The sequence below is a fragment of the Syngnathus floridae genome, chromosome 12 (assembly GCF_059516105.1).
Source record: "Syngnathus floridae isolate MCC-2025c chromosome 12, RoL_Sflo_1.0, whole genome shotgun sequence".
Taxonomy (NCBI): Eukaryota; Metazoa; Chordata; class Actinopteri; order Syngnathiformes; family Syngnathidae; genus Syngnathus; species Syngnathus floridae.
The window spans coordinates 7408516-7425695 of NC_142424.1; the positions used below are offsets into that span (position 1 = coordinate 7408516).

Here is a 17180-nt window from a genome sequence, read left to right on the forward strand (position 1 = left end):
CAGGATGAATCCATTTAGCATGCCATCCATTTCATAGTCCTTAAACTGTTGAAATATGAGCACAAAAAAATGTGGAATGTTTCCAAAGATTTTGGGGGGGGGAGGACAGCTGATGTCATCAGCTTTTATTTTTATCCCTGTTTTCCATTGTTCAAGAGGAGTCGACTGACAGATGTTGTTTAGTTTGCATTATGTAAAACTCGGGCCAAAGTCTTTCCATATCGCCCTTTGGTGTCGCTTGACTTTAAAATGGTCTTATGACTTTTGCATGATTGGCTCATCATCTGACCGGCTATTTTCAGCCTTTCCTCCCTGTTTGCGTATTACATTCTTCTGCAGTCTTTGTTCCTCCTCCCGCCTCACTTGTGAATGAAAATGGCCCCGGCTGTGAACTCTGAGGCTTTCACACCATCACTGTTACTCAACACTGCAGCATTTGTTACTCTCAGCAATGTCCTACTTTATCGGCACGTATAGTGCGTGCAGTCGCTCACCAACCACAACAATCGTAACGTATCATAACAATCGCTTCTTTCTAATTGTACAAAACGCTTGAAACACAGGCCGTCTTGCAAATAAAAGTGTCCGACTATTGCCTTCCGCCTTTTTGCCTGGAAGACAACCACAGCGTGTAATCCCTGGCATCACACAATGATTTTAAATTACTGTGCCCAGTAATTGAAAGTCATTAAGAGTTCCGCCAAGAACAAATATTTGGAGTAAATATGAGACACAAACACCACAAAGGACACATGGTCAAATTATTACATCACAACGTTCTGATAAACAACACTGAGGAATGCATTCCAGCCTAAAACTATCAAGTATAATCTAAATTTACCCGAGGAATCCAAGCAAATGTGAAAACTTGCGTATGCAAACCTTGTGACACCGCGACTGACACGATTGCTTTGCAATTGTGTCTATGCTTCCTTTTTCCAACGGCTCAGCCCCATTTACGTCACAGCGCGGAACAGAAAAGATCTACTCATGCACATGCTCTAATTGTCGGCGAATTATGCAACTGACCTACAGGTAAATCGGGCTTGGTGGAAAGGGGGGAAATAGGCTGCTCATTACCAGGACGGTTTCCTGTCTGTAAAATCTTCTTCCTATTCCCATGAAAGGAGCAATGAATGACTTGTCAGCGTCATTGCTACCTTGTTGATAGAAAGGAGGATCAGGGCCTCACTGAAAATAATAACATAATATTATATATGTTATACTATTGAGTGAGATAATGAAAAATAATAGGATTATGTCATAAGGATAAAGTGATGTTAGGAAAAATCTGAACATCAGTAAAAATATTTTATATTATTTTACTAGAATATATTTATTATATTTATATATTTTTTTCTTATATTTATACAATGCCCCCCCAAAAAATCACAATAACATTTGCTCCCCTTTCATCAATACTCCCTTGTACATTCATATGTGCCATACTGCAAACCAAAAATAATTCTCTGGATTATTGTGATATTAGTCATCCCTTTGTTTTGATACATTCGGCTAAAAATAGCCATCAAATAACCTTAATGGATTCCGCCCCCTCCCACCACTATTCATTCCCCAGTGACGCTGGCAGGTTATGAATGCAGTGTAATAATAAACATCATCTTTAATCGTAATTCTTTGCTGACACTGCCTGCTTTCAGGATTACGCTAAATCAAACGTGAGCGCTAATCTGAGATCGAGCACCTTTTATCTAATTTTTGGGTAACAATGTGATTGAGCAGTGACCTAAATGTGTCCACAGGCTTCCGGTTAAGTTTAAAAACAGGTGAGTGAACAAGTAAACAGATCAGTTTATATGTTTTATTGACTTATATAAATGCTCCTGTTCTAATATATGATTAAAGTATTTTGCTGGACAGGGCTACCAGTAAAATTCTGTATTTTTAACAGTATCAACTTTTATAGTGCATTCTTTTTAAAACTAACCAAATTTGTCAACATGAAGGTGTTTTCAATTAGAATTACTAATAAGGGGATGCAATCTGTTCTCGCCAAGGAAGTCTCCTCCTTAGTGGATGATGCATATTCATCCTTGAAAAATGCAAAATGACATCATAGTTAAATGCACTCATTTTCATTTTGGTGTCAGGATGTGATGCACTTTATGATCTCGCTGCCGCCAGCAGTATGTTTGCATCTCTTTCAACACTCCGGTTACTATTCACTGTGAGGTCATTCACAAAGAGGATGTAAACAGATTACTGAAATAAGTGAAGTGCAAAAACTGTTGAATTTTCAAACTCTGACGCAAACTCATATACAAACATATAGTATATGAGTGATGTGTTACACATCGTTTACGCCCCCGTTTAGTATTGGCGCAGTCTGATTTCACAATAAATCACAAGCAGGATGATGCAATAAGCGAGTGAAAGATAAGCCACTTCCTGATGATGCCAAAGGCAGCTTCTTATGACTCCCAGCCCTCAAAGCAAAAATTTACACAGTTACGTGGCGTCAAGCTTATCACTGATTTGGAGCAAAATACAAAAGGGGCATGTATAGTTGTTGCCAGTACAAAAATAACAATGCTTTTGATTTTACGGAAGGCCTAAGAGATGAAAATCAGAACAATTCCAGAAGAATTAGACTTGTCAGGGACTATATTGATTTCCTTTTCTGTAGTACCCTAGAAAAACAGAGAGTTTGGACATGAAGTCTACGTCTTCTATTCTAATCCAATAATTGTTTTTTTGACCCTTTAAGAATATTGTTCCTCAAGGTAGTGCTCAGCAAGGCAGAAGGGAATCAAAATAAATTGCTCATGTCATATCACTTTTGTTCATCCTATCACACGACATCAGTCACAGGAGACTTTAACAGACACGGTAAAGTTGGCTTAAACGAGGTTGACACTTAGATTTACTATTGCTGTAACCTTCTACTATATACTGTACTGTATTTCCCGCACTATAAGGGGCACCGGATTATAAGGCGCACCTTCAATGAATGGCCCATTTTAAAACTAAATAAGGCGCACAAGATTATAAAGCACATAGAATCAATAACTCAACGTTGCTCAAACGTTAATGCAATCACAATATAGTAACACTTGAAATGGTGAAAACAATAACAATATATCAATAACTCAACGTTGCTCAAACGTTAATATCACACAACACACAAAATAAACATGTAAAGCTTACTTGAATAAATTAGTCCTCATCCACGAATCCATATTGGTCCGTATATAAGGTGCACCGGATTATAAGGCGCACTGTCGGCTTTTGAGAAAATTGGAGGTTTTTAGGTGCCTTATAGTGCGGAAAATACGGTACTTACACTGGGTCTTCAGTTTTCAACTGTCTTGACAAATGACATTTTCAAAGTTAGAAATGGTGCGCAATGACTAAATTTGCCGAGTGGCACAAGAATATGACAAGCAGCATAAGACGACACTCTCAATTAGACTAGAAGTGATTTTCATACACATACTTCTTAGTAAGTTCCATTCTGCCACCTTAATTTACTTGTCAAGACACTGACGTGTTTTCTTTGGCTCCTGTTTTCTAATGAAGAAAAAAAAAAGGTGACGGGGGAGTTTCCCCCAACCTTGTCCAAAGGGATCGAAACCCGGTTGCTAGGATACTAATGGAAAGTCATGGGCCAAAACGAATGGCAGGAGTGAATCACTGACCAAGAGGGAAACTGTGTGAAGTCAAGAAAGACCAAAATTAGAAAGAGGAAATGATACCAAATCTCAAACGAGAGACGGTGGAAAATAGTTCCCCGTCTATAATAAGCCTGAATCTCTTTCAGATGAGCCCAATCATATTGATTGTTGCAGCACAATGAAATGTTTGAACGATAAAAAAACAAAAAGACCTCATTATGCAGCATTGAGAATATTTCTGCTATTAGAAAAAAATAGCAAATTTCTCCTCGTCAGCAGCAGTTCAGATAAATGACTTAAAATGATTTGCCTATCTCTTCTCGAGCTTGACTGAACTCTTTCTGTTCTCCTGCAGGTACATGCTGACATTAAGCAGTGTGATATTAGGTAAGACAATTATGGGTGGGGGCCGGATGTTTGCCCCTGTTAGGTTGAGCACTATAACGTGAATCTGCACTCTGCTCTTGACATTTGCACTGAAAAGGAGAGCCTGTTTGTGCCCCTGGGTGTCCCGCTCTCAGAACAACGGAATAGTACTTACCAGCGCATCCAATTTGCCAAAAGAATGATGACGACAATCACTTTTTCCTCTCGTGCAATAGCAGGATAATTACGGAACATAACACCAGGACATCAAAATACTGGAAATGGCAGGGATCTCATGTAGACTGTTCTTGAGAATATTTAGTGTGACTTTAGACACACTGATCTTGAAAAAAATTGGCCATCGTAGGTCTTTTAAGATCAAACCACTAAATCACAAAAGACCAAATCTCATCAAAGAGACTTTCTCTTTTATTGCTATGATCACTTTTTGAATAGCATAAAATTCCGCAGCTGCATTAAATGCATGGGACACAAAAGCAAAAACAAAATAATTTCAGGAACTTCCGAGTACTCTTGCATCCATCTGCAAGTATTTGGATTTAGCTGACGTAACCAGCGAGAGAGTACAGTCTATCAATTTCATGTAAAAACAAAAAAAGCAGCAATCAAGCAAGGCCTCACAAGGGGAAGGTAACATAAACAACCGTGAATTATAGTAAAGCAATCTTTCCCGGGACTTTCAAGAAGGTTTTTGTGAATGAATTCCAGAACAGAACCCGAATTAAAAACAAATGTACGGTAAATATGCTAAAGCAAAGATGGGGCACAGATGGATTGCATGCCTGCTCCCTTGTTATTGGGAGTCAGTGGAGGAAATTTAGCATGCACTCTTGTTCGGGATTAACAGGATTTTTCCACATTAGTTTTAAAAATAGTGTGCGTTTGAATCCGTACAATCCAAATAATAGATGAAATAAACTTGGTCAGCGGGCGTCATACATTTACTTTTTGGTACAACCAAACATTGGAGCATAGGCACAGTAGACCATTTGTCTATTTGAGTACATTGATCATATTTGTGTCTTTTTACAAATGACCTACAAAAAGAAACAAACATTGAAAGTTGATGGTTGGGAACTGTTTCCACTCAATAATGCAGCATTACTTTTGCGTGATGGTGCGCTCTGAAAATGTTCCACGACCGTAAACAACATAAGGAGCTGCAGACACAGTGTACCTAAACAGACTCACCCGTGTCTATTCAGTCACTTAAATATGTTTTTAGAAGTTCTTCCTGTTGTTTGAAATATTCTTCCTTTCTGTTCCTCCCACTGCCAAACAGCTGCTTTCAATACCAGAAGATCCAGACCAAGATTCAGGCCTTAGAGGACTAAATTCCTGAACTCAAATAGGTATTTGTGACACCTAAAGTTGTTTACACACTGCCCATCTTCCATTCGAGACATGGAAACAGCTTCAGATATTTCTCAAAAGGGAATCCTGACTTTTTTTTATGCCTAACCTGCAGGTGAACTCTTTCTGCAAAACAAAGTCGCACAGATAGTAAATCCCAAAATAACTTTGAATACAACATAGTTGGGAGAACATAAATGATATCAAAACAATGAGAAATTCTCCAAAAGGGATGATGGCTCTAACAAACCCGGACCTATAATGACATTTGGATTGACGTGGATGAGGGACAAGGAAAAGCAAGGACTTAAATGGATCGATAAAAGGTCTAGTGACCTGATAGGTCAAAGAGAAATGCAGCAATAAAAGAGCTGAGGGTAGAGTTAGGGCTAGAATTATGGATTAGGGTCAGGAAGGGGTTAGGGCACTAAAACTGGTCGGACTAGGTTTCAGTTCAGGTTAGTAGGGTTTGGGTGAGGGTTGGAGTTGATGGAAGTCTGAGGAGAACCATGATTGACACCTGCACCTTCACCAAATTTTTGGACTTGACAATTAAGTATCCCCCTGAACTGGCAGAGTTCTGTTTTGTAAAGGTAGAGTTAGAATTAGGGTTAAGGTACTCTGGTTTGACATTTACTAATAAATGAAGTAAAATTTGATGTTACTATTTTTTCTGAGTTATAATTGGTGCCCAAAAATAAATCATTCTCCTCGATTCTGCTAATCCGTCCTCTTTCATTCAGATGTTCTACCTCATTATTCACACCCTCTTTTTTTCTTGCACACCCAACCGCTTTCATTTCTTGGTCTATTTTTACATGACGTTGAAAATCCATTCCTGCCCCCGTAGCATATGAATGTACCATTAAGAAATTAGCAGTCACAGCTCTAGGCCCGACGCTATTGGTGAACAGCTGCTGTTGTGCCAGCTTCTGATCCTCCACAACCCGCATCCACCCACACGTTGTGAATGATATGACAAATAGGAAGACAGGCAACGACTCATTCATTTGTCAGACACTAACTGTGCAAACTCAACAATTCCACTGAGGCTGTTTCTGAATACTTATAAGATGTGACTGACTTTTAACTATGAGGATTTTATACAGAATGAATCATTATCCAGGGTTTAAGATGGATTTATGTAGTTTTTACTTCTTTATTCTGGAGCCTCCTTCTTAAATTATATAATGGTGGCAAAGTACCAAGTGTGTATTATTCCACTCTGCAGTACTGGCGGTCTAATATGTGCATACTCCATCCTGCCTTTTTTCAGTAATGGCTTTTCAAAAGATACTTCAAGGAAAAACCTTTCTCTGAAGCGTAGGAGGTCTTTCACCTGACAAGATCATCTAGCTCCTTGTTAGAGAACAGCAAGTTGTCCGAAAAGTACTGAAAAAGATGCCATGCATTCAAAAATTGAGAAAATTTTAATTCGGATGTTCATTACGGTGAGGGTAAGGGGATTTTAAATGTAGCAAAAGCTGAACATTCCTAACTTTTTGTGAATTGTTAAAACTGAACTGAGCAGCCCAGAGTGGTGTGTCATCGCATCTTGCCTTATTGTCATCACTGTAGGAGAAAACAAAAAAAGAGGGACGGAAAAAAAAAAGAAATGAAGCCTTTAGTTAAGCCCTGATCTGAAGTCTCACAAGAAATTTCAAATTTTGTGAGGTTTGCAAACATCTTGCAAATATTGGCTGACACTGATCCAAGTTTTTGGTCAATTTCTGAGTTCTAATTCTTTTTTTATTTAATTCCCATTATTCTACACTCTACAGTACCATAAAAATACGTAATGGTGGACTGTTGTTAAATTGTCCTATTTTCCCCAGTTCTTTGCCCCAACTTGAAAAAGGGCCTTGGTCTTGTAACCCAAACCAAACAATTCAAACCAAACATTTCAAACAAATTAAGCATTTCCTACCATTTGCATGTGACCAGGAACTGAGGAGTCTCTTTGAGTTTCTTTTCTTTGCTTTCTCTGTTTAAGTTTTCTTTCTTCCACTAAGAAGCTTTCCCTTCTTTGATCCGCAGATTTTATACTGGTCTGCAGGCAATATAGCTGTCCCTGGCATCTGATAGGAGGTTTGGTTAATTGTGATCTGACTGTTTTTTCTCTGCCCCCTGCAGGGCTGGAGGAGAAGTAGTGGATATTTTGTTGGGTCATCTCTGCCTCTGTTAGCTGACGTGACAATAAATCCAATTAGTCGATTTACAAGAATCCATGTAGATGTAAATCACTCCCTCTTTTTTCGCCGCTTATTAACTTGCCCAGGCTGGAATGATTCACAATTCCAGAAGGAGGTCTTGGCTAGCAAATGCATTACTCACCGCCATTCAGCACCATCTTAGTGATGGAAGATAAACTAAACACTGCAGAACTCGTTGGCCAATATTTTTCTCCGTTTTTTTGTGGATTCAGGGGTGAAACTTCTGTCAGCTATATCTCATGCACATTTCTCTGCTCATTTCACAACTTTGAAAGAATTATATTTGTATTGCCACTCGCAGATTTGGAGTTACAAAAATATCCTTGTCCTCGAGATGCGTCTTTTTATTGCAGCTCTCCTTCTGTCAACATTTCTACCTGTCTTTGACAAAACATATGACCCCTTTACTTTAAATACTACACAATAAGTACATTATATTGGGTAGTGGAATGATTTGTGACTGAATGGAAAACAAGAGAAAGGCCATGGCTGTCTGGTTAGAGTTAAAACTGTTGCGTAATGGTGAGGCTGTGATGGGGAAATGGAAAAAGAAGATCCGTCACAGAGCTGTGGCAAACACCTGCAGATGAAGCCCGGTACACCTAATCTGTCTATATCGATTCGGATCGCGTAAAGGCTGTAGAGTGGCGTGAGTATGCACGTTCTCTATAGAACAGACAATGACGAAACGCTTGTGTTCAGCCTCTAATTAATGTATCGTTCAAACATGAGGAGCTGAGGCAGAAAATCAATTGCTGCAACAATGTGTCAGGCACTGGTGGGCAGCCCTTTTCCTATCGAGGGCTGTTTTAGTCGATCCACCGAACCCTCAACTATATTTATGAGAAAATATGATGTGACAAGCATACAAACGTGTGTAGTACATTCGACATTTAAAGCATTCTCTTATATTTTATATATATATTTCTAAAACTGTCCCTCTGAGGTTTTCTTACACTCTCTTGGAATCACTGTTTTTTATTTTTCCAATGAATGAATGGCCTCAAGGAAGTCTCAACTTGTCAGAAAATTACACTACCCATGGGAAGTTTAAAAAAAAAAAAAACAGCGATCAAAATTGAACAGGAAGTCAGACAGTTGGTTTAGATTTCAGGCATATTTCTGAGCTAGCTCAAGTAAGCAGATGGGCGACTATAAATTTCATGTGGGGGTAGCATGGCGTTAAACAATGATGATCATCTTGAGAGTTTGCGGTAAAAAGGGGGTTTTAAGGGCCCCTTCATTCCTAATTGCAGCTTTTATGTTTTTTTTTCAAATTGCCAGATCAAATGCTCTTGCATGCCGCTTTTCTCTTTGAGACAATATGCCTAGAAATGTGTTTTTTAAAATGGAATGTATGCTGTCACTTCATAAATTTAATGCAATGCAATAAAATGCAGCAAAGTTCGCAAACGTCTTATTTTGGTCAAGGATTATAGTTTTTCTTTGTTCATCTTTTCATCTGTATTATTATGCACATACAAATAAGTATTAAATTACAAAAGAATTCCGTTCGCATGCATCCTTTCCATTAGAGTGTGTCCCCCAATTGAGCCTCTTTTTGCATTCCAAGCCTCAAATTTGACATAATCCAGAGCAATGTGGAAGCAGATGCTGAATGAGTAATTTGACCTTATTAAGGTGAGGTGAAGGAAGTAGGGGTCTTTTTTTGGGCTGGATCAGGTGACATATGCTTTGTTTCCCTTGCATCACAAAAGAAAGGGGATCTTCCGATGTACCTGTTTTGTGTGAGGCTAATCCAGCAGTAAAGTACAAGCGTTTATTCACATCTGAAGGAAATCCTCATGTACTGGATGTACCCAACAAAAGAACCATTGGGAAGAAGGACAAGATGGACGGTGTCAACTTTCAGTGTCAGTATACACTTAAATCGTGACACTACTCCGAACATTTTTTCAAGGACAGAGCATTGAATACAACACTAAGGAGACTAGGAGAGATGAAACAATTTATCAAGCAGAGGTCCTCAATTCATAGTTTTAGACATTCAGTTCCGGGAATTTTATAACATGCAGTATTCGGTCCCACACTTGATTCAAATGATCAAGATTGTTATCCAGCTCCTGCAGACCTTGCAAATTATCTGACCATTTAAATCACGTGTGTCGCAACAGGAGACATGCAGGACCGGAGTTGCCTAACCAAGGATTAAGGCTTGCCATGAATAATTTTAGCAAAGAGTAGCAGAATGGATGAAGACAACCTGAAGCACACCACAAGCAAACAGAGAACAGGAATAGTTGGCACGATTTGAACAGTAGTGAGTAATCAACTGAAAAAGCTGAACAAAAGAAACTGGCAGCAAGTGAAAAATCAAGAAAATCAATGTAAGTGCCAATCAGAGACAAAATCAACACAATGAGGTTTTTTGCATAGTTGATTTTATGTGCAACAAGTATGTGTTCTTGACAGTTACTAACATGACTGAACACGTCTACTGGCATCTTTCTTAAGAAAAAAAAAAAAACCCTCAGGATTCATACCTTCCTGGAAGTTTCATAATATTAGACGCCTACTGGAAAATAGGTTATTTGTAAATGAGGATGTGATCACTTAGCACCAGGGCGTGAGCACTCATTGGAACGCAGACCCTTGCCAAGGCCACAACTAGTGTGTCCTTCAGGTGGTGTTAATGCCAGGAGCTGTCTTTTAATAACAATATTATTTTTAATTCCTGGATTTGTAATTTGGATTTTCAGCAAGATTGTCCAATAACTCTTTAAAGTTCCCTGGAAGTGGGCAAACCACAACATCCTTCCGTGTGTAATTGGTTGACTTTGACTTATTAGTTGGGGTGGTTAAAAACAAATCCTCCAGATCTTCTCAATCTTTTTGGGAAGCGGTTTTGCATGACTCTAAATGAAACCAGAATAATGAATGCAGCCCTCCGCCAAGGTCTATCAATCCAAGCTCTTACGGTTTCCGAGCTCCTGCATATATGAGAGGAGTATTTGGGGACACACAAAATCCTGAATCTGTATACAAAGTTCAATTAAACATCTGTATAATGAAATACCTTCTGCATTAATGCAATTTCGGCACTAAAGTTCAGCAACGTTTGGTGGGAAAAAAAAAATCGCTTGTGTATGGATGCCACTGCTTGGAAGATGACACGTTTGTCGAATTTTGCTTAACAACTACTAAGAGGCCATTCAGATGGAAAACAAGCTTCCAGTCATATGAAACGACCTGCGAGAAACATTTTTTTTCCAGTAACACGCTGAAAAAGACTTTTGTTAAACGAAACTGTGGCTTGTAAAAGTATCCAATTTTTCTTGAAAGATGTCCCATATTCCAAGAAAAGCATTGCCGCAGAAGCCAAACACAAATATTTTGTGTGCGTACGTTTCTCCCGGTTGTGCTCACTTTCCTTCTTAAACAGTTGCGCTTTCTTCTGCACTAGCAACATCATAAGAATAACATCATTATCCGCCATGAAGTGGTCTATGAGTCAAACACAGTTGTAATGTACGTGGTAGGACATCGTGCGTTGACATCAAGCGCTTGGTTCATTTGTGCTTCCTCCCTTAAGATGACACATTACATCGCTTGATCACACAAGCCACTAACGACTCACTGATGGGAATCCAAGCACAAGACAGGGGAAATAATTAGCTAGTCAAGAAGAAAATCCACGTGGCATCAAGAAAGATTCACAATATTTCAATGTTTGGGGAAAAAAAGCCTTGCTGCTTTACTGTATCATGTATATCAAAGATATGGAATTGTTTAGCTGGAATGTTTATTTTTAAATTATTCTCCCTTTTTTTTAGAAAAATCAGAACTGGCTCCGTAGTGTAATTCTAAGACCAAAAAGAAATGAGAGATCAAGGAATAAAAATAAAGCACTTAAAGTTTGAGTGATAACCTGGTAGCAGATTTTTTGGGGAAAGGAATAAAAAGTGTTGAACGTGATAGTCCTGGTCAGATTAATTTCCTCTTTCTTGACTGTGACGTATCAAATATGGGGTACGACACTATACTGAATCTTTACAACTTGGGTAGGCATTTTTGGGGTGAGCAAAATAGAATTTTTTTTCAACTTTGTACTTAAAGAGAAACAACCTTTACAGTTTTCACTACTATAGTACTTCTGATGGAATATAGTTTTCTTCGCAAAGGATTTAGCTGTCATACTCAAAAACAACAAGTCATTGTAAGGGTACAAAAGCAGCAAATTTAACCACAGGCTTAGTCACCAAAATATTTTCTTTAGGATATTTAGGTCTACAAAAACAATCTGATGAAGTCAGTTGATTGCAATCCTATTTGCAAAGTGCATTATTGAAGCTCAGTACCTACGACATTCATCATTTTAAGCTTTTGGTTGGAAGGAAAACCGAGTCTGGCTTCTACCTCTTCTCCCTTTCGATGTCTGTGCTAAAAATAGATTGTGTGATTGTAAAAACAGGCCAAAATCCTCTTGTGGGCCATTTCTATGTCTCTGGGTTGAATGTCAAAACGCAACATGTTTTTATCTCGGCTCTTACGACCCAGAGCCATGTCAAAGTCAAAAGCTCCCTTGACGCATGCCGACTTCCTTACAGAGCTCCGCGCCAGCAATGGAAACTAGCGGACAAATGTTAGCGCTGCTTTCCAAGACGAGTGTGCCAAGTTGAAAATATTCCACAATAAATCTGAGGCCAGTGTTGTTACGGCCCCCTCAGCTCAGTCAAGCTGGGATGAATTTTTCTCCAGTGTGCCTGACTGAGGAAATCTGGCAGCATTTCATCCACGACTTGACAAATGGATGCCTTTACAAGAGAGGCGAGAAAAATTAATCAATGTTATCTGAGGTACAGCCTCATTGAAATTGAGATTTACGAATTCTCAAGAGACATATGTTGCTTAGAAATTTTGCACACTCAAATGATTTGGGAAGGGTGCGTAATCTTTTCATTTTAAATTACATATTTATATTCTTCTGAAATACTTGGCAAAGAAGAGATAGGATTGTTTATTTTATTCTTCTTCAGAAAAATGACTCAAAACAAAAAACACAATCACCCCCAAAATGCAACCAGACAATTTTAAATAATAAAATCTGTAGGCTACATATCATATTTAATATGAATGCATAGTCTCACAGGAATGAGTCTCAGGTGCCTTTCATGCATGATGCTGCAGTAGGGTGAGATGGCTCGCCTTCAATTTTGAAAAAAAGCATCTTAGACGTATAATTTTATTGCCTTAGTAAAAGATTAGCTGGGCAGCACGGTGGTGCACTGGCTAACACGTCCGCCTCATAGTTCAGAGGTATGGAGTTCGACTTCGGCCTAATTGGAAACATGTATCCTTTCCAGATAACTAATGCTGTGCTATCAAACTTTTTCTCCTGCTAATGAGGGCTGAACATATTGAGAATTTCATTGCTGCTCTATTCTGTCACCAGTGCGTTTGTATTGTTTGGCCTCGATTTCTTTCTCTCTCTCTCTTACTCTCTTGTGTGACATATTACGCAAGTTCTGAATCTTTTAATAATAATAAAAAAAAAACATCACCTCTTTGAGTGTCTTTACTGCGACGTTCCTGTCAAGGTTGTTGCGAATACAAAGCAGCAGGAACACACACACAAAAAGGAGGATTTCCTCGCAGTGTAAACACAATAAAATATTACGCAACATTGAAAAGCTGCAAATAAAGATACTAAAAGTCAAAGTCATGGCATAGACCAATAACCGTTATAAGATAGGAAACAGCAGAGGAACCCCAATGCGGCCATATTTGGGTAAAAGACGAAGAGAAAAAGGAAGAACTCATGACAGCTGAATTTCCAAAACACTGGCAGATACGGCGCTAGTGTTTGCACAGACAACAGCAGGAAGGAAATGTGGACAAAGGGGATTCTGGAAGAGAATCTTGACACAGGAACTTCCCTCACTCATAAGCGTGACAATTTAAAGAAAAATAAAATAATGGAGAGAGGGTGAAAGAACACGAGCCAAAAAGAAACTGTGTCAAAACAGATGGCAGCTGCTAAAGGAGATTAAGAGCAGCACCGCCACTTCAGACTGATCAACCCCCTCATTTTAAGACAAACACACACAAACACGTGCAATGGCAGCACACAGCTCCAACTGTTTCCGCTAATCCCACCCTGACAACACCCCAAGCCTTCTTGTGTCTCGACCAATCGCCCAAATCGTACAAAAACAGTAAGGAAGACATACAGAAACCCTGGCGCCCGCATAATTAATTATCCCAAGTCAAATAAGGGAATTTTCATGTTTAACTTTTCTATTTCGTGAATAAAATTCAATTCGATGTGGATCATATCACAACGTTTATAATTCTGATTTTTTTCAAACTATTTTATTAATCTGACAAATTGGTTGGTTCGACTCATTTTAAACTTAAAAGTTGATTGAAAATGCAAATGAAGATCTAGTTAGATTTTCATAGTTTAGGGTCACATTTCTAATTTAATTTTTATTTGTCTCATAAGAATTTCAAAAATCATAATTAAAAAATCATAACAGGAAAAAACAAACCAAAATGTATTCATTTTCTCTGTAAAACAGTCATCAGTTATTTTTTTTATATTTTTTATTGTATTCAGTAAATAATTTTATTGTATTTTAAAGCCTGACCAGGTTAGCATGTTATCTTAATCTACACATCTTCTGGACATCACATAGGCAAATTCCCAATTTTAAATGTAACAAAGAGCAATGGTGAGGAACACAAAACAGCAGCCCAGTATATAAATAACATTTCTCACTTGATCAATCCTTTTTTTAGATTGATGACTGTTAGAAGCAAACAATCATGTCAAGTAGCCATATAGTCAAAGAGCCTGCTAATTATAATTCACAAAGTTGGCTCACAGTATTATTGCCAGAGCCTAATTGTTTCTTAGTTCCAACTTCCTCCTGGCAGGTAGCTGGTAACTTTATGGTGTGATTTAAACAACAAAACTCACCTGAGGATCCCACAAGAATATCCAAATTGAAGGATTGCCATTCCTTCCATATTTGGTGTTGTAGTACCAGGAAGGGGAAGTCAATTTCCCAGCATGCCGAGAAGCATATTAATTATTTCCCAGCATGCCGAGAAGGATTTTTATTAGGGGTTGTCTTGTATTGTTGTAGTGGCAGTAATTAAATATCAATCATAATGTTAGATATATCTGTATAATAATTGTGTGTTTTACTCAGTTGTTGGTTTTCATATTCATCCTTTTGAATAGTATCTTGTTTGGCACAGTTTTCACAATGAATGTCTTTCTTGATGCCACAATAGTGGCTGGGAAATAATTGTTATTATAAAATGATATACACTATTTTGATGGTCAGGGAGACCACAAGCTTCCATTGGAAACTACTGTCGTGTAGAAAAAATCGTGAGAAATCTGCAGTCACTCACTGTAAAAAAATGATGAGCCAAATTTACTTAAAAATAACTAGTAAAGTTTTTCTGTTCAGAAAATTGAGAGCTTGGGAGTTTATTAAAAAACTAATGCGAATGAAGGAATAGAGGGCAATTGCATGACCTCCGGGTTAAGAAACGGCTGATGTTAAGGGTTCAATCCTCATCATTTGTGTGTCTCTTTGTTTTTTAATGAACTATAGTAACAGTTAGGCAAAATCTCTCCTTGTAAAAGTTGCTTAGAATTTTTTTTCCAAGTAAATTTCACTCACCGTTTTTTATAGTGTCTGCAAACTCATGTCATTGCTCCAATGTTTGACCCATCTTGTTGTTTGTGATGTTAGCAGACATTATTGTAAAAACAAATAAAAAAAAAGTAGTGCAAGGACAACACATGTTGACTTGTTCAGCTGATCGTTTTATTTTATCATTAGCATTGACACCAGATGCAATCTACTGTTTTCACTTGATATCACAGAAGATGCATTTTGACTTGTAAAGTGTGAAAATGATCAAATGCATTCAGAAAACTTCTTACAAGCAGTGTTATTCGTTATTCGACTGGAATAGAGAGAGAGTGGAAAAAAGGGCTGCCATTGTGCCCCGTTCTTCTCGTCATCTATTTTGTTATTCGTCAACATTAAATGTCATCTTATAGTTTGAGTCTCTTATATTTATTTACATAAATACAGCTGAATCCCACCTTCACAGCCAGTGGCAACCTCCTGTCTATGTCATTTTTTTGCTTCTTTTATCACATAGTTTTTTTCAAGAATTATATGTACAACCATAAAGTTCCCGGCGGCCCGCTGCCGGGGGGCAAACACACAGTTAAAATCATAACTTGCTTTAAATTCATGAAACAACTTATAGGTTTGTAGAGAGTTTTCACTGTTAAGTAAAACTTAGCGCTCTAATTTTCCTCTCCTAACATATAAGGTTAATCGAGAGCTAAAGCCACTTGTCCCCCCCCCACCAAAATAAAAGAACAAAGTCATAATAATAACAACAATAATAATAATAACAATAATAAAACATGAAAAATAAAAATATTGCACTTAAATTCAGGACAGCATTGGACCTGTTTGATGGATAAGAGGAAAGCTTTGAGCCGAGTGCTTTTGTAGGTGTCCAGCCGGTTACCTTTTGACTCTAAATAAATAGGCAAAGTGAACATTTTCCAAGTTATTTTGTTGTGTATTGCTCAGTATAAGTATGGGAGGAGTGCAAGTTGAAAAGCCTGGAAACAAAAACATCAGTCAGAGAAATTGAAACCATATCCTGAGAGATGCTTCTTTGTTTATCAGCTACGATTATGTGTTGAAGGGAAATGGCATTGAGCTTCTCCTCTCGGTCCTTTTGTTCTTGCTGTCAATACGACTTTTCAAGTCTTAAATAAGTCCACCCATGTGCATTCTTTGTCCATATTTCTCACAGTCATTCAGACGGGTCGTAGATGATCCAAAAACAGAGCTTCAATTCTCTTCAAGATGTTGCGGAAACGAAGAAGGGGCGATTTTGTCGTACCAACAGTTCGCAAGTGGTTTCACCATGGACGTTGTTGAAAAAAACAAAAGGACTACAATACAAGAAATAAAAAGTGACAAACAGTACCGGACTGTCTTCGTGTCTGCAGGTTGTTGTTGTTTTTCAAAAACTCCACCCTAAATTCTTCTTTCTTAAAAAGACAGTGATCTGACAAGCACTGAGCTTCTGCCCTCGATTAGTTTTTTTTTCATGTTTTTAGCAAACAGTCCATCCATTTGATGAGTAAACTACATTCTTTTGCAGTGCCGTTAGCATTCCTGCAACCACCCCAAAACAAACAAGACATGATAGCAAACAGGATGATAGACAAAACATTAAAAAAAAAGGCATGACAAAAGAAACTTGGCATCCCAATCACGCTCTCCTCTGGGGAGAATCGTTTTCCTCTTATGACGAAGAGGACGTCGAAGTGGAGCTGGCCTTTTTTTGGTTGATCAAGTCCAAGTAGAGTTCTGAACGCAGAAAACGGGGGTATGAGTCTTTCTCCATCAGCCCGTATATCCGCCTTTGCGCCAGCTCAAAGCAGGAGCGTGTCACATTTTGCAAGTTGTCCTTCGTGTGATCCCGCGTGTACGAGTCCAAGTTCACCTAAATCAGAAGAAACGGGACGTTAATAGAAAGAAAAATCGAAAATCAAAGTGGATACTTGCTTCAA

At 38.3% G+C, this 17180-nt stretch overlaps 2 protein-coding genes across 5 annotated transcripts in view; both read right to left on the reverse strand.

The window, feature by feature from the left end:
- znf618 (zinc finger protein 618) overlaps positions 1–14636 on the reverse strand; it is a 43785-nt gene extending 29149 nt beyond the window's left edge. Inside the window, exon 1 of the mRNA XM_088391343.1 lies at positions 14532–14636. The gene's annotated coding sequence lies outside the window, so the exon portion shown is untranslated. The remainder of the gene's footprint in view (positions 1–14531) is intronic.
- A 738-nt stretch (positions 14637–15374) lies between these two features.
- The window catches only part of rgs3a (regulator of G protein signaling 3a), an 84874-nt gene continuing 83068 nt past the window's right edge, over positions 15375–17180 (reverse strand). For all 4 annotated transcript variants that reach the window (XM_088391332.1, XM_088391333.1, XM_088391337.1 and 1 more), the window contains one exon: positions 15375–17113. In XM_088391332.1, the coding sequence (XP_088247458.1) occupies positions 16913–17113 (201 nt within the window). In that variant the 3' untranslated portion in view covers positions 15375–16912. The remainder of the gene's footprint in view (positions 17114–17180) is intronic.